The sequence below is a fragment of the Erpetoichthys calabaricus genome, chromosome 12, assembly GCF_900747795.2.
Source record: "Erpetoichthys calabaricus chromosome 12, fErpCal1.3, whole genome shotgun sequence".
In the NCBI taxonomy this organism is placed as follows: domain Eukaryota; kingdom Metazoa; phylum Chordata; class Cladistia; order Polypteriformes; family Polypteridae; genus Erpetoichthys; species Erpetoichthys calabaricus.
Window position 1 is genome coordinate 107,193,653 of NC_041405.2, and position 25,730 is coordinate 107,219,382.

Sequence of the window (25,730 nt, forward strand, 5' to 3'; positions counted from 1 at the left end):
ACTGCATTGGAATCAATCATTTCTAAAAAAGACTGGATACACTGAAATGATTTTAGCACAGATATACCAAAACAGGGACTGGCACCACTGAAAAGTTTTAACATGATTAACCTCTTCAGGCCTCAGTTAGGATCCTACAGGACCTGGGAAAATATCTCAGTCTTGTAGAATCTCTAGACCTTAAGTAAACAAGAAGGATGTTTCAGTGAGATGATACCCCAAATTTAAACTTATGTTTTTTTGTACAAAAGCCAGGCATATCAAATACTAAAAGTTAAAACAGTGGAAAACATCTGACCTGAACAATTCAAAACAAAGTCCATACAGCAAGCTTTTCATCAGGCAGTTTGTTTGGCTTTTTAGAAGTTTCACGCTCTTCTTAGTCTAGTTAAGGAACTCCTTTAAAGTGCAAGACGTCGTACAATGGTCTTAGGCCTGTTGTGACGCTTGTGAACATTGGAATCCTTCAGCATGTGGCTAACCTAACAGAGATATCAAAGACGTGCTTCCAAGATAGAGCCATTGTGAGTAACTATACAAAAATTACCAAAAGCTGCATCAGCCAAAAGTAGACAAACTGATAACTTCCAGTGTTCTTGTTGCTTGTCAGTGAAGCTACTTTTAGCTAAATGCCATAACATGTTGACTAAAAGGTCTAAAACACTCATTTCATACATTCTTATAAGCATATACACACTGGTTAGTTTACCTGAGCTTAAACTTATACAGTCTAATAGTTATAACACTTTACATATATTTGCTTTTCCATTTGCATATCTTCCAATATTTGTCAATCTTATCTGCATACATCCCAATATCCTTTTCTTAATGAAGCACATTCATTCATTCCCAGGGCTCGGTGTCATGTGCCTGTTAAACTCCTGTTTAAATACACACAAGCAAAAAATAATGCTAGCTCCCCTTATAAGCTTTACAGTACAGTCTTACTTACAAAATTTCTTCAATTAATACCTGCATCTTATCTATATAATCCTAATATAATCGGAATATCCTAAACAAGTGAGTTTTATTTAACAAACTGTAAAATCTGTTTACTCCAATACAGTGTTAAAGCAAAAATAAAACCCTAATTCATGGTCATGTAGTTTCTGAAAAAAACATTAAAAGCCAGGAAATAAAACAACAAAGTAAGCATGAGTGGAACACGTGGAGTATCCACAATCATGGACAAGCAAGAAGTGAGTGACATTAAACTTCATACCGTCGACCCAGAGATGTCATGTGCCGCACACTACCGGTTGACAACCTAGCAACAGCCCAGAAACAGCAAACAAATGATCACTAAAAGTCTTCTTCAAAAAACAAAATGGCATTGTGGGAGAATGCAATTCATTTTTTAACATTGTTGAAAAACACAGAAATCAACATTAAATATGACTAATTTAAATGTATACTTTTTATTCAAAGCCTAAAGAAAACCCAGAAAAAGTTAAATAGCACAGCTGACCATAACAGGGCCATCATGATGTATCTCCCCAACTATCAAATGCTTCTTAAATTTCTCCCAGTCTGACCTGATTTGCATAAGATTCTCCTTTGAACATTGGATGAGGTGATGCTTCATCTTAGCAGTCATCCTTCTGGGCACTCAAAATGGACAGGCCTTGCTTGTGTTTAATTGTCCAAATGTTCAGTAAGTATTCGATAAGATGCCACATGAGAGGTTGAACATCAAAATAAAAGAAGTGGGACACAGGACACAGAAGGTTATGGTGTGAGGAACCAAATTAAAATTGGCTGATGTTAAGAGTGGTGTTCCACAGGGGTCAGTGCTAGAGCCGCTGCTATTTTTAATATATATAAACAATTTGAGTAGGAATATAAATAACAAGCTGGTTAAGTTTGCAGAAGATAGGTGGATAGGCAGATAATCTGGAATCAGTTAAATCATTACAGAAGGACTTGGACAGCACACAGGCTTGGGCAGATCTGTGGAAGATGAAATGTAGTGTCAGGAAATGTAAAGTATTAAATGTAGGAAGTAAAAATGTTAGGTTTAAATACAGTATGGGAGGTCTGAAAATCAAAAGTACACTTTATGAGAAGGATTTAGGAGTTGTACTGAACTCTACGCTATCAACTTCCAGACAATGTTCAGAAGCCATTAAGATGGCAAAAAGAATGCTAGGTTATATAGCATGGTGTGTAGAGCACAAGTCCAAGGAGGTTCTGCTCAAGCTTTATAATGCACTGGTGAGGCCTCATCTGGAGTACTGTGTGCAGTTTTGGTCTCCAGGCACCAAAAATGACATAGCAGGACTAGAAAGGGTCCAGAGAAGAGCAACTAAGCTGATTTCAGGGCCACAGGAGATGAATTATGAAGAAAGTTTAAAAGAGCTGAGCCTTTTCAGTTTAAGCAAAAGAAGATTTAGAGGAGACATGATTGAATTGTTTAAAATTATGAACAGATTTAATACAGTGGATCGAGATAGTTTTTTTAAAATACATTTGTCAAGAACACGGGACACAGTGGGAGACTTGTTAAGGGTAAATTTCACACAAACATTAGGAAGTTTTTCTTTACACAGAGAACTACAGACAAATGGAATAACCTACAAAGTAGTTTGGTAAACAGTGGAACTTTGGGGAAAGAATGAATTCAGCAGAGTTATGGCCTGTCCCTATAATGTCAGCTATCTCAAGCACCATCACTCATGATTTTTTTACTATTTACTTCAGAGTGGTAACATTTTCTTCTATTCTCCATGTCCAAGACCAGCCTGACCTGAAACAGTCCTTGGGAAATATCTCTCCACAAAGGAATTGTGCCTCTCATTCTGGTACACATTCACAAACTCTTATTTTCCTGAAGTATCTGAAATAATGACAGCTTGACACTTGATTTTGAGGTTTTTAGCATCAATATGGGCTTCTGAAACAAGAAGTGCACACAATAGGCCCCCAGTGCTTGAAACTTATAATTCATATTTCTTAGTAACCAGGAGTCCACTTCCAACCTTTCACTTTCAGGCCCACAAGTCTTTGGTCGCCTCTCACACACATTCTCTGCACTTTTTACATGATATATGCCATTCATGTAAACTCGATTCAATCAATCCATTTTTAGGCAGTGCATTTAACAAAGCAAGTATTCATAAGGTGTATCACAAAAAGTACAACGCACAATGAGCCAAGAAAAAAATGACCAAGACAACACAATGGTCAGCCCAATGACTCAAGGGATTCCAGCCCAGTTGTAGTGAAGAGTTTCCTCGTTTTCCAAGTGTTTTGTCCAAATTCTTCAGTTTGTCATGAATAAAACAGTTTCACAGTACACATGGAGGTGTGTAGAAGATCAAGATAAGCCTGCTGACTTACTCACTTGAGACAGTAAATTAAGATCATTGAAGATGATTTCAACTTCTCCACCTTATTGATCTTCATAATGGTTCTCAAGTCCATAAATTGCGGCCCCAGTGGCTGCAGGTTTTCACTCCAACCATTTTCACAATCAGTGAGTCAATTTTACCTTAAATTGTTTACATTGCTCAATTAGCTATGCTTTTTATTTTTTCTCTTATTTTGCATTCATAAAGTGCATTAGTGTTAGATTTAAGAAGCCTTTGCATTTTTGGCCATATCTTTAGATGCTTAACTTAATTTTCTGTAGCATCTACACTCTCGATTATATCTGAATACTGACAACTAATGATAGGCATGGCAGATACCACAGTAACAACACTGATTGCTAGAGGGCATCCATTTTAGTGTGCTCATTAGTAAATAATGGCGTCAATAACCAGAAAATTAAAAAGAGAATCCAAAAAATCAATAAAAGAATTCTTCTGCATCTTAATTCCAGCTTTGTTCAGTAGAAGTGTACCATAATCAGTTTGCAAACAAACACAAACTTCTAAGTAGAAGTTACAGCTTGTGCAAATAACATAGAAGTCCAATGAAAAGTAGACACTGGTGGGGATGAAAACCTACAGTCATGGGGGCCTCCAGGAATGAACTTGACAACCACTCATCTACAGCATATGGAATAAGATTGCTGCTGTGACGAACTTGGAGGACCTAATGAAGACCAGAGATTTGACACCAGCAACTTAAGTCGACATTGTTAAAGCAATGGCTTTCCCAGTAATGACTCAGTAAGAAACGTGAAGAAAAGGAAATGAAGATGTCAAAAATGATACAGAAAGAGGAGATCAGTGTGGATATTGCTCAGCTTGAAAAGAAAGCTGCATCATCATTAACAGAGGGAGGCGTGGTGATGCAGTGGCGGCCTGATAGTTCCAGGAGACTGTTTGAATGGTAGGCCCAGTCGCTGTTTATGTACAATTTTGCATATTCCACTTGTGCATTTGTTGTTTTATTTGGATATTCCAACTTTTCTCCTATATTCCAAAAATGAAAAAGTCCAGTTAATTGCATCGATCTACCCATTAGAATATTAGCTTAGTTGGGAACTCAGACTTGGTTAGATGAGGCTTCTTAAGTACTGATGTTCGGTTTGGGATTGGTTCCTGCACAGTGCCCAGCCCTGCCCAGACAGGCTCCTGTGACTCTGAAACAGACTGAGCAGGTATGGAAACAACATGGGTGGCTAGATCATTAAAAAAAAGCACAGAGAGACTCTAGTGCACCTGATCACCAAGGGTGTGAAAAAAATATAATGACAAACATTGGCACTTCAACATCCTCCCACTCCTAGGCAACTCGGCCTTATCCGTATTGGCCCCAGACCCACTGCCTTGCCACTCCAAGAGGAAAGGACAGAATCCTCCACCATTGCTGTCCATGTACAGCTTGTGTTTTGGCCATTTCTAAAGACCATATGTGTTAAGTTGATTGGAATCTCTAAAGTAGCCCAGTGTAGAAGGGTGTATTAGCGTACCCCATGAGACACTGACGCCACAACTAGATTCACACACATAGAGTACATAGAAGAAAACATAGAATACGAAGCATTTAACATGCTACTTTAGATACGATGGGAATTGAGAAACTAGTAAATTAAACAATTTTAAGATTAATTTTATGACGTTCTACTTTAATGACAAAATAAACAATGTGATTAAAGTGGAAATTTCAAGATTAAAGTTGACATTTCGAGCTTTTTTCCACTGTGTTCTTATTTTTTTCTTTTCCTGTACCCGAATAAGCTTCCATATGACACTCAGATGGTGGGCTACAACTCGCCTTTTCACGTTGACATTGATATCTGACCACTTCTTTTTTATTTCGGACACTGTGCAACTTTCTGAACTTGAACTTTCAATCAACTTCCTTTTATTGTTTATACAACTGCTAAAACCAACAAATAGTATGTTTTTCATTGCCTCCACTTGATATTCACTGAAATACTTCTTTTTTCCCATACTTTTGCCACTGTCTTTTCAGAGAACGCTGTACTTAAGGGAATATTTATTGATTTGCATATTCAAAGAGGCATAATACTGGGAGGAGTCTGAGAGGGGCGGTAGGCATGTGCACGAACGTTACATTTCACGCTGACCGGGATTTATGTAGCGGAAGTGCATGGAAGTTGGCTTACGCACAGTTTTCTGCGTCTGATTTTTTTTGTGAATACGCACATTTTGACTTTTGTCCGTATGCAATGTTTTACTGTGAATTCTTTGCACGCCGTTATGCATGAGGCCCTTGGTATTTTGAAAGATATCCTGGTGTTGAATGATTTTCTCATTTATGTCTTTCAAGCGGAGGACATTGATGCCCACCACAATGTTTACTATAGTGGTCACCTGTTCAGCTACAAATTCTGCCCGTCTGCCAACCAGAATCTGGTCTTCTCTCTTCCCTGTGGTGTACAAAAATCAGATGGTTTTCATGGTTCTTGTTTACTTCTAGAAGCACTTCATTACTGGAATGCACCTTTCCTGTTTTTATTGTACACACATTTTTCCGGAAGTAAGTATTAAAAATATTTTAGGGAAAAAAATGCATGCATTTTGCACAATTTGAGCATTCGAATGGATAACAGACATGTAGATTATGTGACAAGAGTCACATGAGAATTAAAAGAAATTTTTTGTGGACATTTTCTCCTGTTGTCTAGAATCATTCACTATTGGGTTCCATTCAATTAGATTTTTTATTATGTATTTTCTCCACATAAACATAAGATTCCTTTTTTTTCTAGGCCACCATTACAAACTTCATGAGGTAAGTAACATAGCATTTTGAGTGGAATATTCCTTAAGTAACTGAATTAAGCAGATGGATGTAGCAAGTGGATGGTAACTAGTAGACAGCGTTATATTTTGGAATTTGGAAAAGTCAAGTTTTAGAGTCCTATATTGTAGTTGCCACTTTCAATCAGAGTAAAGAAGAGTTTAAATGGCAGCCTGTGAGTGGAAATACCTATCAGATCTCAGTACCAATCTACAGTTCCTGCAGTGCCAGCTTTTGATTTAGGATAAATAAATCAGAGTGGGCATTCCTTCTCTTTTGTACTTCTATGGCAATGTCACTGAATGATGGAGTAAATTAGAGTGAACATTTGCGTCACCTCACAGCCTAAAATGTTAAACGCTGTCTGCCACTGTGCTCAGTTCATACGTGACCAGCGGCACATTTCTCAGTTTTCAGACAGGTGTATAAAATCAGTTTAACATCAACATATTAATTGAAATATGTTTTTAAAAAATCTATCTGTAGGCATCCATTAAGTTCCATCAATATTCAATGTGTCACTATTGTTTGTGAATTTAATAAGCTTTGCAAATTTTCCTGAAATAATATTCTTCCTTTTGCATTATATATTTAATTTTTACATATCATTATTATGCTCATGGAATCCCGAATGAGGCACATTACCTGCATTGTGAGTGAGCATCAGTTACGGCACAACTGCCATGTGGGGCGTTCCCACAAGGGTGATCTGGCTCATAAGATCCTCATTGTTGGGGACTCGAGTGGCTGGACCAGGCCAAGGGGTCACCCACGTAACACCTGACTACAGCAGATAGAGGGTCATTTCTGGATGATAGGACTGGGCCACGAGTCTGCCTGGGAGGGCTGCAAACTGGGATCCCGAGTTGTTTTGTCGTGTAGTGGATGCTGTTTCAGTGTATGCTCCCCAACTTGACTTGACTTGATTATTATGCCAGACTGCTTGCTTTTCTTTTCTGCTGTATTAGTGCTCACTCTTAAGTTGTATCAATCTGTTAGCAAGCATTTTTTGAGCTATGCCAGTTCTTCGGGCTATCAGCTCTTTGTTTCCTGAGATTTCCAGCAAAAAGGGTGGTGAAGCTCCTAATTAGACATCAATTGCTTTATTGTACCAAAACAATATTATTTTAAAGTTATAAAAAGTGTTACCACTCCCTGTCATCTGAGAACCTCACAACTGCGGACCTGCTTAATGCTAGGACCTTTGAATTTGGCCCTTCATAACCTTCTGCCATCCAAACTTCTGCCCAGTGTGACAGCACCTTAAGAGGAGAATGCCCAGAGTGCTGACAGACCCTCAGTTAACAGAGAGAGAAAGAGAGCAGGGCCAGACCACCTGGGGTGCATTCTGCTGATCTTCAACTACAGTTAATCCTAGCAAAGCCTGATGGGGATTGTATGTTGAATGATTGTTTAGCACAAGGTATGTATACATTTATTATTATTTGCATCATTATTGTTTTTTGTTGTTTTTGTAGTTATTTTCTCACTTTTGTACTCTGAGTGGAAGCACCTTTCTGTTGTGCATAACCCAAAACTGAAGTTGGTCCATGAGTGTAGCATAACCTCTCTGCTGGCCATATGCCATCTTTCTATCTGTCTTTCCCATGAAAGCCTTTCCTTGCAACATCAAGGTAGGAATTAGCACAGCCCTGAACACACTCATACACACACACACACTCACTCATAACAGGTACTGTATGTCTAGAATGACTGCACGCTTATCTTAGTAATGGGAAAAAAGCAGCACCCAGAGCTTCGGCCATAAGGGGGGCAGTCACATTTACTATCTAATAAGTAGACTCATGGTCAGTTATGGTTAGCAAACAGCTTCTATGCCCAGTCACTATGCAGGGAGTGGATGTAGAGGTGGTCCACTCCTACAAGAAATAGGGGGTTCACATCAATGGTTAGACTGGTCTCAGAACCCAGAGGAACTATATAAGAAAGGGCAGAGCAGACTCTTCTTCCTTAGGAGTCTACATTCCTTTAATGTGGGAAGTGAAATCTTTCACATCATCAACTTTATGATGGCTGGTGCAATTTTCAAAGCTCTGGTGCGCTGGGCTGGTACCATCACTTCAAGAGAGGCCCACCGAATCAACAAACTAATTAAAAGTGCAAGCTCAATTATAGGATGTACTCTGGACCCCCTTGAGGTGGTAGTGTAGGAGGGAATTAAAATAAAACTGAGTGCCATTATGAACAATGCTGCACATCCTCTCTCTGACACAACAACACTGAGGAATTTTAGCCAACAAATTATTCAGCAGAAGTGCATCAAGAAATGCTACCAACAGCAATATGCCTGCATAATGACGCACTAGGACTGGCACTGCCAGGTCAGACTTTTTAACTTTTTTGTAATTCTTTGTGTATGTTTGAGAAGGATTTTTGTCAATTATATTTTTGAGCTTCAGTAAAAGTAAAATTATTTTACTCATAATACCAAAAGTAACAATACAAATCGAAAACAAACATCCAGGGAAATAAATATAAGATTGAAAATGCCAAAACACAGGTGACATAAACGCAGGTTACAATGATGACAGGTGGATGGTAGAAAGTGCAGGAATTCATTAATGTGGACAAGACAAAAGAGATGATTGCTGACTTCAGAAAGGGCCATACTGCCCACAACATACTGAGAGCTCCATGGTGGAACTGGTCGACACTCAAGAAGCTGGTATGCATATTGCAGCTGGCCTTACCTGAACAATAAACACCAACTCCATAGCCAGGAAGGCACAGCAGCATTTCCACTTCCTTCAGTGACTTAGTAAGACAAGCCGATCTCCCCTTATTCTCATTTCATTCTACAGAGGCACCACTGAGGGCATTCGGACCAGCTGCATCTCTGTCTGATTTGGGCAACATCTCTGACTGCAAGGTCCTACAATGGAGACTGCACACCATGGCAAAGATTATTGATTGTGAAAGACCTCTCCAACCCTTCCCACAGTGTTATTGCCATACTTCCATCTAATAGAATCTGCCAGGTTCTGGGCTGTCCGGACCATGAACTCTGTGTTGCCCACCTACCCTCAGATCTGCTCCTCATAGTTTACCTGTACACAGCTCACCTGTTACTACTGTTGTCTTTATTGTTAGTTATTATCATAATTTATTTTTACTATTTTAATTTATTATTTAATGTTTTGTTTATTCTGTTAGTATTGTATAGTGTTGTATTGTTTAGTAAAAACTATATCATTTTTTACTTGCCTTGCACATCTCCTTTGTTGTGTTATATATGTACAGTTTATGTTTCTATTGCACAGCGGTCTTGGTGAACGTTATTTCGTGCCACTGCATGCTGCAACGCTGCGTAGGGACGGCGTGACAGGAAGGCCACTTGACTTGCTCTTACTATTCTTCCATCCATTATTCTATTGCCATCTAGTGGACAGCTAACGCAATGACGTAATGACACTTGGAGGAGTAAAATCCATTACAATTTGAAACGAATACTAGTTGAAGTAAATCCCGATTTTACTCCTAACTGCTTATATGAAATAAATGTGTATGCCCGACTGCTTATATGAAATAAATATGTATTTAAGTATATAAAATCATAGGGTATGTTTCAATGAAATCGCAGGACAGCTTAGAAACACACTAATAGCAGCAAATTTCTAAGATGATCTCTTAAAGATATTAGAAGAAACAAGAAACTCGATCACGTTTGTAAACCGTAATTGCCTAATGTAGATTCAGAGTCTCACTTATGGGCGCGGGTGTTTCTATCCGAAGATAAATGATATTAAATTAATTGTGTACTGACTTGAGTTTTTCCCCTTTTTTAAAATCACGTCCTTTTCAATAGCATGTTTTTCTCCCCTCGTTGCGACCCGTAGCGATGGACTAGAGGTTGGACGCATGCGTATTGGCGAGAAGCGCTCATCATGGCTACCAAGGTGAGTGCAGGGTTCATTAGCCCAAAGAAGCGACAGTTTGTCGTTCATGTCTTTTAACGCGTAACAGTCAAAGAGTTTGAAAGTTGTGTTGATATGACTTAATTCTAAATAAAGTTTAACACTAGTTTGTTTATTAAAACAAGCCTGTCACTTGAAAGTTTACGTTCTCTTTCAGCATTAAATCTGAAGCAGAAATATCACATTTTATGTATGTATGTATATGAACTAGGTAAAGTTATTATATGTGTGGAGTTGCAAAGTTTTATGTGCTTTCCAGACTTTATGCTAGTCTACAGGGGGTCACCTAATTTTGTCTTCTCTAGATAGGTTCAAGTCCAGGAGTGTCCCGTTCTGGTTCTGAGAAGTCGGAGCGAGCCGAGCACATCTGTAATAGAGTTCAGAAGTTTTACTTTTCGCTGTTACTTCTTTTGGAAAACATAATTAATAACTAATTCGGTATTGCCGTTTAGCGTACATTATTCTGCTCAATGTGTTTCTTTTGAATTCACTTACATTATATGATTTTTTATATTCTTTATTCTATTTTAAGTAAGCATTTAGTAAGTTGTCATACAACCTGACAGTCGGACTTACAGTACATGTCACTTGTTGGGGTTTTCTTAGTTAGTGAAGCGTTTTAAAGTATTTACTAAAACATTGGTAACTGATTGTGCCTAGTCTCTTGTCCACAAAATATTTTATTGATCCCTTTTCCCCCGAAATATATCCAAAGAATGACAAGAGAAATGTCAAATTAAAAGGTATTTGTTGTTTACTAGAAAAAAATGTTTTGTAATTGTAAAATTTGTCTCAAAATGCTATGCAATTGTAGCCACCCCAGGACCTGAATGGTAGATAGATAGATAGATACTGGTCAATCCCTGCTGTATCCAAAGTTATTTTACTTCCATGTAAATAGAAGTTTGATGTTCTCGATCGAGTTAAGTTCCGATTCTGGATGTTCAGAACGTCGAGAAAAGTTGATGTGATCACGGTGCCTGTGGAAAATCGAAAAATTGCTCTTTTTTTATGTTTTATAGAGTCAGTAGATGACTTCAAGTGCATCCTACCAAAGATACAAACATTTAGAACGAGCGGTTTACAACAACAACTTCTGAAAAATATGACCGGACTTTGTCGAACAAACTGCATCGCGTTTGTCACCTGTCAGACTTGCTCCAGCCTCCATATCCCCGAATCCTTCAATAACGGTTTGACCAGTCCATCGATAACCGCTGTAGAAGTTGTTTCTTTTAACCGGGATGTTTGCATTCTGCCTCTTTTATTCTTGGGACCTGGCCTATTGAATTGCAAACTGTTCGCACAAGTAGTTTTTCAGATACGTAATTGATTTAATATACATATACTCAAATTAATGTAAAAGTGATGATAGCCGACAGCTTGTTTGACCCACGGGAGTATATGCTTAATGATGAAGAGGAAGGAATGAATACACACCTAGATCTGCACAGAGGCATTAAACCACCACTGACCCAATCGGACTGTCTGTGCAGCTTGTTTACTTCATTTAACCCAACTTTCAAATTACATATTATTTAAGCTGTTCACTTTATTCCATTTCCTGTTCAAATTACTTTCCAATTACTTGTATACAAAATCAACATTAAGCGAGTTAACGTATTTGATTGTATGTTATTGTATTCTACAATCAGTTGTACTGTACTGTAGAACTTTCCATTGAGCGATTTCCTGCCATATCACTGAAGTGTAATTTACATTGAGATGCTGTATGGACCACTCCATGCTGATTGTTTACTAGCTTAGGGGGCCCCATTAATCGCTGGATATAGTTCCATTTCAGATGTGCTTATTAGGTTAATTGTTGGTTGGGCATGTAGGTAAAAAAAATTTCACCATATTTTGTACTACTAAAATGGTCCCAGTAACCCTGAGAGTGTGTGTGTTTGTGCCCATAAGTATTCCTAATGATTTATTGACAACCTGACCAAGCCTATAAAAGTATTCATCCCATGGAAGATTTGACATTTTATTATTATACTACATTCAATCACAGTGGCTTTTTTGATATTTTTGACAGATAAAAAAATCTTGTCATATTAAAGTGAAGACAGACCTGTGTAAAGTGGTCGAAATTAATTACAAATATAAAACACACAGTACTGCAAGCAATCCCATAATATTCTCCCTCTTCAAGTCAGTATATATTTAGTAGATGGTAGATGCAACTTGGGCAGCAATTCCAGCCTGGTGTCTGTGTAGATAGGTCTCTCTGTTTCGGCTTGCCACATCTGGACACTGCAGTTTTCCCCTTCTACTTTGCAAAGTTGCTCCAGATAGGTCAGGTTGCATGGGGATCGTTATTCTCTACCCTTACAAACCTTCCAGAGACTGATGCGGAGAAGCATTCCCATCATGGGATGCTGCCTGCCATTTTGTGCAGTAGGGATGGTGTTTTTTTTTAATTTTATTGATAATGTGCAGCGTTCAAACATAGCATTTAGTTAAATGCCCACAAAACTTAATTTTGATCTGATCAGACCAGAGAACCTGCTTCCAGCTGACATCAGAGTCTCCCATGTGCCTTCCAGCAAATTCTAGCCGAGGTGATTGACTTTTTGTTGGCCAATCTCCCATAAACCTGTGACTGGTCATACACGCAGGCAACGGTTGTTGTATGCCCTTTCCCTCTAATCTTAGCCTCTTTACCTTGTAACTCTTTCAGATTTATCACAGGTCTCTTGGTGGCCTCCCTCACTGGGCTTATTGCACAATGACACCCTGCTTCAGGCACATTTACAGCTGTGCCGTACTCTTTCTATTTCACGATGATTGCTTTAAATAAACTCAAAGGGATATTCAGTGACTTGGATATTTTCTTGTATCCATCACCTGACGTGTGCATTTTCAATCACCCTTTCACAGAGTTTTTTTTCAGTGTTCTGTTGTCTTTGTTGTGCAGGTTAGACCACCATACTGACTTGCCTCAAGTTGGACTTTCCAGAAAAGCTGCACTTATACTACAACAACTGAAACCCTAAAAAGTGATCTCCATTGAACTAATGATGCGACTTCTCAAGCCAATTCAGTGATGATTTAGGGGTGTCATATTAAATACTTACAGTATGTGATCAGTTATTTTGTGTTTTATATTTGTAATTAATTCAAATCACATTGCAGAGATGTTTTCACTTTGACATTAACTGTCTTTCTTCTGCCCATCAATGTCAAAAAGGCAAATTAAATTCTCTGTGTTTCATTGTGGTATAACAATAAAATGTAAAACATCCAAAAGGGGTGAATACGTTTTATAAGCACTGTACATAATGTTCATTAATTTTTTTGTAAATTTTTTTTTCAGTTCTTATTTGTGATGTGGGAACTGGATATATGAAGTAATTCAGGCAGAGAAAAAAAAGTTTTTCCTGATTTTTACATGCAGAGCTTATTAGATTGCTTTACCTAATGGATGATAATTAAACTTTTTTTATTTTGTGAAAGTGTGTCCTGCTGCCATTAATGATTTCTCAAAGATCCATATTCTTTGGGTTTTGAAGTAAAAGATTTATTAATAAAATTAAGGAAACATTTTCAGAAAGGTAGCCAATTCATGAAGAGTGGAAATAAGGTGTACAGGCAACTTATTTTATGTAGAACTTTTCAGTCGCAGCCTCTCTACCAAAGCACCTTACGCGTTCATGTTTATCATACTGTTACATGTTTTGTAGGTGGAGCACAGTCAGGTTATGAGACTTGCCCGGGGTCATACAGTGTGTAAGAGTCAGGAACTGCACTGCTTTCCTAAAAGTTCAGTTCATTAATGGCCATGCTAATCTGCCTGCCTACAAGATACTTTATTAGCAGTTGCTAATCAGGGTAGCTTGTTATGCTTATCTGTAATTGTATAGTATTCCATGTACTAGGATGGCACTTATGCCAGCAGCATCAGGCTCAAAGCAGAAACTTATTCCTGATATGGTGCCCAGTCAGTTGCAGGGCCCACTCTACACAGTGTACTGAAATTGTTTGCTTTGTAAAGAATAGCAAGTAGTTAGGTTAAAATAAATACATATTCTTCATAATCAGTCTTAAGTTTTAGATAGAGATATTTTGGCTAAAATTATACATAAAAATCGTACTAAATAGAGTATTGTGGCAGGTTTCAAATGTACATGTACTTCTTAATCCAATTCAAGGTCAGAGGGGACACTGGGTGCTTTTGTAGGGGTGAATGGATTCTAAACAGGGTGCCAGTGAATTGCAGGGCAGGCTAAGGTTCATTCCAGCCAAATTGTTATATAACATTCTCAAACCCACTTAATCCCATTCAAGATTGAAACTGGCTGTATTGGGTACAAGGTGGTAAAAGAATCTCCTGTCCATCTCAGAGGCCAAAGTTTTAAATAGTAGCTAACCTTGGTCACCTAAGTCATCTTGGTGTTTTCCATAAGGTACTCTGGCTTTCCACCCACTTGCTACACACTCAAAATTGACCTTATGTGGTGAATGTGGATATGTACACAAGTGTGCCATTCAGTGGACTGGCATCCCATCCAGATTTGGTTCTTCCTTTATACTTAGTATTTTTGGCTTCTGCAAGTTTGAATTGGACAAAGCAGGTGCAGACAGTGGACAATAACAAAACTTTGATGGCAAATTTAAACATGCAGTATGAAAACATGGAGTTAGATAAGTAAATGTTCAACCATATTCCTGTTGTAAATAAACATACATCTTTTCCTTTGCAGTTTTGTTTCTGAGCAATAGAAAATTAGGCTTTGCATTAGGGGTGGGCGGTATGACCAAAATTCTATATCACGGTATTTTTCTAAATTATCCCGGTTTCACGGTATTCGACGGTATTTTTTTCCCCATGCATGAGTGGATGTCAACCACATTTTCCACTGCAATTACTGGCTAAGAATAACCTATTCCACTGTCAAGAGTATTGTACATTGTACAAAAAAAAAAATTTTAATGTGCACACAATTATTAATACAGTTTTGCATTGCCCCATAAAGTGATAGTTTTCAAGGGGGTGGCACTAATGGTATCACATTGCATGACAGATGCAGTCAAAATATAGAACCTTTTTATTGAACAAATTTTGCAAAAACAAACTATAATTTTGACAACATATTTTCAACCATACAAAGAGGCATTTAGACTTAGTAAAATATCCAGAAGTGCTTGTCAAAAATTGTATTGCACCGAATATGTCTTAGAAAAGGAATAAATAGTAAATATTTTTTGTAAACCAACTACACTTTCTGTCCATGTTAACAATCTCTGTCCACTGACACATTAAAGTGACTTTTTAAACAACTTTATCATCATTAAACTGTATAATATTTAAACTAATAAATAATAACAATAAAATAAATAATAGTATTATTACTGATAGTTGCACTATTACTTCAAGACTTCAAGTCCAGGTGCATTACACAGTATTCATCAAATTAAAATAAAATACAACAAGTGCAACTTGGTGATGACATCTTTACCAGCTGAACCATCATTTAGGCAAACTGCATTAATATGGACCTTGCTTCAAGCTAAGCTATACTGGGAAGAAAAAAACAAACTATATGTCGAGAACAAAGTCAACATTTCCACTTTATTCTCATAGTTTACTTCATAATTAAAGTAGAATGTCGTAAACTAAATTTCTTCCTAAAATCAATGTTTAATCAATTACTTAATTTACCCCGTCATAAATTAATGCAGCACATTAAATGCTTTGTGTTACGTTCCCCGACCCAGTGGTTAATCACTACGCTTCTTAAATTGACTTCCTCCGCACTAAGAGAAGACAGCAATCACCATACAGAATCCATTCGCTTCATGATATTCCTGCTTTCTGAAAATTTAGAATGCTAAGATAAATACTTGATATCATTTTCATGATGAAATGCATTAAAGCAGGTATTACACATGCACGGTAGTGAGGCGGTAGTGCTGCTCCCTCGCAGTAAGGGGTCCCCAGGTGTATGTTCAGTGTAGAGAACTTTATGGCAGGTGTGACGAGGCTCCAAAAAACTGGATGTATGAATAGCTATCGCACAGGTTTAACTTAAATATTGTGTAAATGTTGGGTTTGTGATCTGCTGGTCGGAGACACGAACACAGAATTCAATGCATGTTCTTCTGAGCGGGCTATCTTTATTGCATGCATGCTGTCTCTATCTGACGTAGGCTACCAAAACCCCAGTTCCTATCCTTCCTTTTTCTTTCACCACATAACCAATCACCACACGATAAACGTCTTTGTGAAATTAAAACTAGTTATAAACTTAGCCCACGGAGTGTTCAGAACTTTAAAAATATCTTCGTTATACATGCTTAATTATGCCATCCATTCAGAGTTGCGCCCATCTCTGAACGAATCACTTAACACAAAGCATTTAATGTGCTATATAACTTATGACGGGGTTTGAGAAAATCTAGTAAATTAAATATTCATTTTATGATGAAGTTTAGTTTACGATGTTCTACTTTAATGACAAATTACGAGAATAAAGTCAAAAGAATATATTCTCGTCATAAGCGTCAAGATTAAAGTGGAAATGTCGAGAATAAAGTCAAAATGTCGTCACACTATTACACAGTACCCAGGTACATTACACTGTATTGAAAACAAATAAAACAAGTACAACTTGGCTTGCAGTATTATCCAGTAGTATAGAAACAGTATTTACACATCTGACCTTTTAAAACTAAAGCATCTCCAGGCGACAAACGTGACTGCTTTTTTTCAGCTCTCTGTCCATTTTCGCAGCGCGCATTCCTATGCTACCGCCCACTATTTGGTGGTGTAGCAGTGAAAAAGGTCCCCACTTGAACAGTTCCCTGCTGCGCCACGTTCCGAACGTCATTTAGGCAATTTAAACCGGTGTTGCGGTATAAGAAAAATCTATATCATATAAAAAATAAAAAATGGTTTTCGGTATGAACCGGTATACCGCCCAGCACTACTTTGCATTGTAGTTGTCACCTGTGGCTTTTCTAAGTGGTATTCTCTCTGTAAAAAGCACTCTTGAATTTATTTTAAATATTACTTTACTTCTTTGGTACTGTCCAGAATGTGGAAGCTATTAAAATAAGTACAGTATAATCTGATTAGTTTGTAACACGGAGTATATCTAATTGATTTTTTTGGTTCCTACTTGGAACAGATGTCCCCAGATGACCATCATCATCGAATTCTTTCACGTGAACTCTGAAAGCCATAAGGACTGATTTAGATCATTTGTTTTAGGTAGAATGCCCAGTGGAGGGTGGGCGGTCTCTTGACCGTGGAACCCTTGCAGATTTTGTTTGGGTTTTTTTTTTTCTGTCCTCCCAGCCATCTGACCTTGCTTTAGTCTTTGTTATTTAGTATTGCCTAATCTTATTTTTGTTTCATTTAAACTTTTCTTTCGTCATCTTTTAATGCACTTTGAGCTATACCATATGAAAATGTGCTGTATAAATGAATGTTGTTGTTGGACACACCAAAATGTGTAAAGAAATCAGTTTTCTTGATTTTTGTTGTTCCATGTTCAGTGTCTCATGAAAATTGTATTTTTATCTTGCCCATTCATTTTAGATTGCTTAATTTTAAACTTAAAAAAAAAATTTTTTTTAAATCTTTAGAAGTGCCCCAGTTCTGGAGAACATTTTGTCATTGCACTTATAACAGAAAATGTGTACCGAAGTAGTTGAGGATATCATATGAGCAACAAAAAAATACATAAATTAGTCAATCATAATGCACATGAAAGTGCAGGATGGATACTTAGATTGGTTATGCTTCATTTATATAGACCTGTTACTAAGAGTCTTACTAGCAGAAATGATTTGATCTGGGTCATCAGTAACTACAAAACACTGTATGTGTGTTTGTTCCTTTCCAGGGTGGTCGATATCAAAAAGTGAGTCAGAAACAATCAGCTTCTTTCAACAAGAAGCAGGTTTTTCCATTCTTAATGGCAGTTAAAATACAAGGAGATAAGACAGTTGCTAATGTGAGATATGATAATGTTGACAGTACTAATGTGGAAGGGATAAGGTTAACACTATAGTGTATTTATTTTACATAGTTTTGAAAAAGAAAACATTTTATGTAGAAATGTTTTCTGTACTTAATTAATTGATTTTCAAACCTTTCCTTGGGACTGCTATTATTATTTTTCAAAGAAGTTGTTATACATTGTACTGTTGCGTACAGTTTACTGTAGGTTTGGCAAAGTTTTATGGATGTTATTTTTTCTCAGCAGGCTATGAAGATTGTGGCAGTGCCGACTTTATTTGGATTTTCTTCTTTGCGGGTTTATGCAGCAGAGGAAGAAAAGAAGGAGAACTGTGTGTCCACTCAAGAGGTGTGCATCAGATGTATTGGTTGATTAAAGTTGGTAAGGCAGTACATGCAGCAAGAGTTTCAGTTGTACATTAGTCTTTAAAAATAGGGTTAGTTTTCATAATAAGAAGCCAATAAATACTGCTAAGTGAATTTAAACCTTTTATCATATTTTTTGTTCATTCCTTTATTAAGACTTAGAGCACATAACTGCTTCTTTTACTTGTGGCATTGAAAGCCTTTTTTATTTTTAATTGACAATGAGATACAAACAGCAAGGCAACCAAAGTGTTCCTCATAAAATAATTATCCTAATAAAATGTTTGGAAAGAAATGAAGAAACCTTAAAGGGTTGAAAAAACGCAATTTATTCCATTCAACAAAACTATGTGATCTCAAAAAAGCAAGAAAAAAAATAGACAAGCAGTGGCGAGTGTACCAAAAGCCATGCTATTAAATTACACATTTCTTTAAGGGTGAAAAATTGGCTTTTGATTTTTGGAACTCCCAGCTGCAAAAACCTGCACCCACTGTAGCTTTCCAGGAACTAAGTTTGAGTACTCTCCTAAATACATGCATTATATGTCTATTATTAACTGGTATTGGTAATTACTGCACTTATTAATTTTGCAGGATGTTTCAAATTAAGAGCTATTTTAGTAAGAATACTTCTACTTATATAGTGTTGTTTTTCTAGATAATACAAAATTAATGGTTGGTTTCAGCCAGAAAGTTTAACATTTAATATTCCTTATTTTGAGAGTAGGAAACTATGTTGGTAGTTTTTTTTTAATTTATTAAATTATATGCTGTATATTAGGCCAAGTGGGAGTTTACTTTGGTATCTGGCTACTTACATAATAGTTACTCTAACAAGTAATCAGATTTTCAATAAATGGAAGAACAAGTTCAGTGTAGTAATTGGTGCTGCCTTTAAGAATCATAATGTATACACAAATCAAAGAAAAAAACAATATATATTACCAATAGTGTGGTATTTGCTCTCTCACATGTTGTACCATATTAATTTACTATTAGGCCATTGTGTTGTTATTTTTCAAATGAAAATTAAACCTATCATAACCTATTCTATTTCCTTAGGTGACTTACACCAAGGAACAAAAATAGTCATTAAAAGGTTTCTTCATTTAGTCAGGGTAGCGTGTCAAACTCTGAGCCAATATGTGATGTTGAGTTATTTCTTTGCAGTTTTAAGTGAATGTATTGTTTGTTAATGTTTTATTTCTTGTTCTTTTAAAACAATTTTGTTCTTAATTTTAACTGTATAGGTTTATAACACTGATAATTTAAAAAAAATGAAGGGCCAATGCATTTGCAATTTGCTGTAAATGTGTTTTACTAATTTGTTTTGCTAATTTTAATTTCCAACATTTTAGTTATCTGTTTACCTGGCCCCTCCTGCAAAGTTAAAGTATGTCGAAGAACAGCCTGGGCAACTACAGAGTGGAATTTCAGTGGCAAGAGAAGCAATTTCCCCATATTTCCGAAGTTTAAAGGTGTGAACTGTGTTTATTTCCATCTAGTCTTTTATTTAGTTGAATGGTGCAGAATTAGATTGGCATTGAATGTTGGTTCTGATCATTTCTTGAGTTTAGTTTTAAAATATATGCAGTGTCATTTCCCATTGGTAGCTTTCTGTAAATTCCTTTCAGGTGGGAAAACAACTCGGTAATCCGGACACACAGGACTGCAAGTTTTTAATTCCTGTAAAACAGAAAAACTTGCACACCTGATAGACTACCAGATGTTTCAGATCATTGGTCCACTTAATATTTTCTTAATCAAAAACAATTTGATAAAAACAGAAGATCCCATTTTTATGGTACAATCTTAACTTTGGTGCAGCCTTTGAAGACAGCTGCTTAAAGCGTGCCAGACTGCCATACCCACCTTCTAAATCTTGGTTTATACTTGATGCATCTGTGCTAGTTGAGAGGACAGCGCAGCAAAAATTATGTCATACCCTGCAACACATGCTGGAGTTTTGCTGTGTGCAGATATTTTTCCAACTGCACAGTTGTGGGTGTGGCACTATGTACCCTAAGTAGTGAATTCTGAGGAGGTTACGTGGGTGCCAAAGTGATGAATGAAGGGCTGAATAATACCAAATAATAATAGTCATCAAAGTGCAAGGAAGACATTCAAAAATATTTTAAGTGCATTTCTTCATCATTATGCAGATGTTGTACTCACCCTCCCTTCGCTGGTTTTGGTAAATGTGTCTATATGCACATGCACACATACACACACACACACACAAGTGAGCAATATTGTGAAATTGTGAAGCAAGTCTGTAAAGCAAGCAAGATAAACAATAGCATTAGCTGTAAAGCAACTGGGTCAGTGAAGGAAAGATTACCAAAGTTAATTGTATCCTCTCGTCATTTACCGTGATGAAAATAAGATAAGATAAAAGTAATAATTAGAACATACTTCGTTATGGATTAAAAAACAAAAAGAAAGGCGAGGACAAGGCAAATTGTTCCACTACTGCTTCAATACCATTTACAGGTGAAGTGAATCTTAATTATCAGCAGTATTATGACAAAAATAAAAAGAAAACAACTTCTCAGATATTCAAAGAACTTTTTTTAGCAGATTAAATCTGGAGGATATTCTGCAATGTGATTGCAGGTAGAGGGCAGTGTCACAACCAAGTCAGAGAATCTACAATGCTGTATGTAGAGAGCATCTAGAAATAACATATAAAAGCAGTCCTTTGTTTTTGGGAAAACTTATTTTAGGATTGAAAAGTTGAGAAAGCACAGTAAAATTAGAGCGTTTACTGTACTAGTTGGCCTCCGATATTTAATAAATGCTGACGCAGTGCTGAGTTATTTTAATTAAATGTACAACAAAACAAAACAAAAATGCACACTGATGAAGCAGGCAACTGTTTTCAACTGACAGGGCTTGCTTCAGATAAGAAAATCACCTAAAATATTCAGCAGTTTGTTGATCACATGTGATGGTTTGAATGTTCTAACGATGCTCCTGTCACAAATTTTCAAGGGTTCGGCCTTTGGAAATTGATAATAAACTTTGGAAATCAGAGGTCTATAAACAATTACAAACAGGCCTTGCCTTATGCAGTCACAGACAAGGCATGAGAGGAATATCATAAAAAAATATGATGCTCACCTTTAACTAATACGTATTCTTTACTCCTAACAGGTTTCCTGAAGGTTGTGAAAACGCTCCCTACTATTAGCTCAAAAACTGCAGTGTGAACATGCTTTTCCAGGCCTAAACCTCATCTTTAATAACATGGCCACACTGTTAATGGTTCAAGTGTAACAAATTTTAATGCAGCCATATACACAAATCACTGTGGTCAACTAAAGATGTATGAAATTATAAAGGACATATTGCACCTCAGAATATATCTGAAAGTCAAGCGTATCATGTTTTTAATAGTGAATGTAATGGGTGGAGTATTAATTGGGTCTGAAAACAAAATTTGAGAATACAATATTAATGCAAGTATTTCAGTTAATCTTTGATAAAACATTTTTGTGTACAATGGTCAAAACACCATGCATCACCATGATATAATCCTTTAAAAATCATGTGTTTGCTAAAATATTCTCTACCAAAATGCCAGTTGTGTTTATGTTGAGGTAGAAGAGTGCTATGCACTTGTGTACAGCAACACTTTACAAACAAATGTTGCTGCAAAAAGTTACAGGTAACCAAACACACCATATATAAAGAAAGGGTACCTGATACCAGGTTTGCAGAGGTGGTAGCCGAGCAGACTAGCATATGCATTTACAATTTGTCCATCCCTGTCCTGTGTAGTACATTATGGATGGCTAAGCTATTTTCCAGATGTAATCACTAATATTTTTTGTTGCATACAATAATGTTGAGAAGTTTGGAATCAAAAATAAACATTCATGTTTTTGATAATCAAAGTACCATTAAATTTGTTTTAAAATACACAGCCCAAGGCATTACTAATGTTGCAAATGGTTATTAATGCTTGAAATGACTGATTTTATAATGTAATATTCAGATATGACTGCAAAGTCTCAGTGGTAAACATTTTTAGCTTATCCTTATTTAATGCTTAAATAGTAATTGTTTATTTGAGAAACCTTTGTAATTGTGTTAGCACTGCTGAAATGTGTTATTTTTCAAAAAGAAAGTAACACATCAGTCTATTGTTGTTTTACACAATGGCAGATATATATTACTAAACAATGGTTGTATATGTGCACGGATGCCAGACGCACCGAAGGCGCACACACACACTGCGCCTCAGCGCCCCAGAGTCAAACCCAGCGGCTTCCCAGAGTCAGTAGGTGGCGCCCAAACAACACAACACAATCTGTAAACTAAACTTCAGGTCACAATACAACCGCCGCCTGAACGCGCACACCACCGCATATACAAACTTTGTTTAGTAATGTTTGTATATATGCAAGGATTGCAGAGGCCAGAAGCACCGACAGCGCACGCGCACTGTGCCCCAGCGCCCCAGAGTCAAACCCAGCGGCTTCCCAAAGTCAGTAGCTGGCACCCAAACAACACAACACAACCTGTAAACTAAACTTCATGTTACAATACAACTGCCGCCTGAACGCGAACATCACCGCATATACAACCTTCATTTAGTGATGTTTGTATATATACAAGGAAGAAGCACCGAAAGCACACCTGCACTGCACCTCAGCGCCCCCGAGTCAAACCCAGCAGCTTCCCAGAGTCAGTAGGTGGCACCCAAACAACACAACACAACCTGTAAGCTAAACTTGAGGTAAAGCGTGCACACCAGGTTGTATATATGCACAGATGCCAGAGGCCACAAGCAAGCCATACACAGTACATCCGTCGCCCGAACGCGATCGTGCACACCACCGCATATACCACCTTCGTTTAGTAATGTAGCCCTCCAAGCCCGGATCCGCCGCCATGGTCACTTCAACACACAAATCCGCCGTCGTCAGCAAACAACTTCTAGCTAACGACACAGCCATAGAAAAAAAAAACGAGCCTGCATGGATAAAAACAATGAACGCAGGTGCCTACAACGCGCTTCTGAAACACCAGAACCAGATGAGTCACGGCTCCAAAAAGAAACCGCTTTAGTACAAATATATTTATTTAATTAAATGAAAACTTTCCCAGGACGTACCCACCCTCCATGATTTTTCTTCCCTCCAAATATCGGAGGAAACAGAAAGTGATTGCCATTCTTGGATTTGCGATTCTTTCGAGAATTGCGGGTTTGCTGGTTACAAAGAAACTTTAGATTTCATGCAAAAGATTCTCACTACTGTTTTGAGAGAAATGGGCATAGTGGATAGGAAAATAAGTTAACTGCTCAGATGTACAACTACGTTTGGGAATAAATACATCAAAAACTGTAGTTTGAGAAACAGACACGTTACAAGTCCTCACTCTTTGAATACTGCTGTATGTACATCTTATTATTAAAAGTAAACAGGGTGTAGGAAATTTAGTGAAACACCATAGACAATAAAATTTTATGATTTTATAAAGGGTCATAAAGTTGATAAAATTGTAGTTTATATTATATCAAAGAGAGCTTTATGATCTTGCATTCAAATACATATGAAATATTAACATTTTCTCTCACTGTGTTTCATCATTCATTAAAATATCTGGATGCTCCATAAACAAATTGGTGGAAATGCGACTTATTTTCTGCCTTGCAAATGTTACTAAACTGGATTTCTTTACTTTAATAACATGAAGACCAATGATATCCATTTGTCCAGACAGAAGTCTCGCATGGGTTTTTTTTTAAATATTTTGCATTCATCCATTTTATAACACATCTATATTTGGGTGTAACCAGTTTTAATTTTTTTAAGTGTACAGTACTCTGATGTTATAAATTGAAAAATTGCTATACTCTATAAACCTAAATTGATTTTTCAGTACATGTAAACAAACAGCAGAGATTTAAGGGAGATTTTTATATGTAGAATCTGAGATATCACTTCAACCGTTTTGAGCTATTTTGTGATCACATTAAAATTTTGTTGTCAAATTATTTACTAACTGGTCTTCTGTAGTAATGATGTGTTATTACATCAGTTCAAAAGTAAATATTGAATAATATTTTGCTTTATTTTTCTTTCTTCATTTAACATTTACACTGGATAATTATGTATTATATGTATTAAACCTATTTTTGTTTCTTTGTACATAGTTCTGTGTAAGAAATTCATTATCAGAATGCAAAGATGGAAAAGGATATATGGTAGTCTCACAAGAAAACCTTCAAAGTAGACTGTAAACCACAATAGACTCACAATAGCAGTAGAAGAACACTTTTGCTTGTAAGTGAGGGGAGTCATAGGCATCTAACGTGGGGGGGTTGACAAATTGTTATTTACAGCAGTAGAGTGCAATGTGACACTGTTGCTAAGGGTGTCTGATGCTTTACTAACTAAGAGAAAGAGGAACATCTTGGAAGATTGACAAGAGCCCACAGGATCTTCTGGCCGACAAGTCGTAGCATAGTTATAAAGGCCTGCCTGCCTATTTAAGAGCAACGGCAGGAGAGACTACCATGAGATCAGTGGGAAAATGCTGTCCCTTTCTGTGATTTGAAATTTGCTTTGGATGTCCTATTTTTTAAGGGTTACACATCCTCAGCAGTGCAGGGACTCGAGGAGCCAATACAGAGGGGTTTCTAATTTTCAGTTACTGTAGCTAAGAAAGGGCAGATCTTTACCCTGGAATTATTTCTGGGATTTGGTTAAAAAAAGCTGCCAACTGTCATTAGTTTGAGGAAGATAGATCCAAATTATGTAAGAACGTGAGAGACAGGAGATGGTAGGGGAATGCTTTGATGTCCAAGCTGCATCACAGAACAGACCAGACACCTGTGAAAGCAGGTCCAGATGCGACACGGTGTTTTTTTAATTTTTTTTGTATTTTGTTTTCTCATGTTTGTGATAACTTTGACACCCTTGAATTCCTGTTGATAAAAAAAGACCTCATGAGGGCGCTCTCTTATTATAATACATTCATATCTTACAGCTAATAACACTTCTAATCACGTATGGGGATGCTTGTGTAATATAGATATTCCACAACATTTTCTTTAATAGAAAAAAAAAGAATCTTGACATAGTCCTTAATGTAATTTTAGTAGCACTCAAGAGTCTGGAATTCCTTTGAAGCAGCCTAGTGAGTGGGTGGTAAGAGGCCAAATACAAGAAGTGCTCATTTAGATGAGTTTTGAAGGACTCTTCTATTCTGATGACAGGGATGTCAGCCATGCAGAAATATTATAGTCACAAGTGTTTCAGCAAATATTAGTTTGTAAAAGACCT

The 25,730-nt window shown here is 37.0% G+C and overlaps 1 protein-coding gene across 4 annotated transcripts in view; it reads left to right on the forward strand.

Moving 5' to 3' along the window:
* Positions 1 to 9,974: 9,974 nt before the first annotated feature.
* Positions 9,975 to 25,730, forward strand: part of apool (apolipoprotein O-like) — a 31,372-nt gene continuing 15,616 nt past the window's right edge. For 2 of the 4 annotated variants that reach the window (XM_028815963.2, XM_028815966.2), the window contains exons 1-3: positions 9,997 to 10,076; positions 18,311 to 18,415; positions 19,791 to 19,910. In XM_028815963.2, the coding sequence (XP_028671796.1) occupies positions 10,065 to 10,076; positions 18,311 to 18,415; positions 19,791 to 19,910 (237 nt within the window). In that variant the 5' untranslated portion in view covers positions 9,997 to 10,064. Of the gene's footprint in view, positions 10,077 to 18,310; positions 18,416 to 19,790; positions 19,911 to 25,730 lie in introns of all 4 variants that reach the window. The other 2 variants (XM_028815964.2, XM_028815967.2) reach the window with 2 other exon arrangements.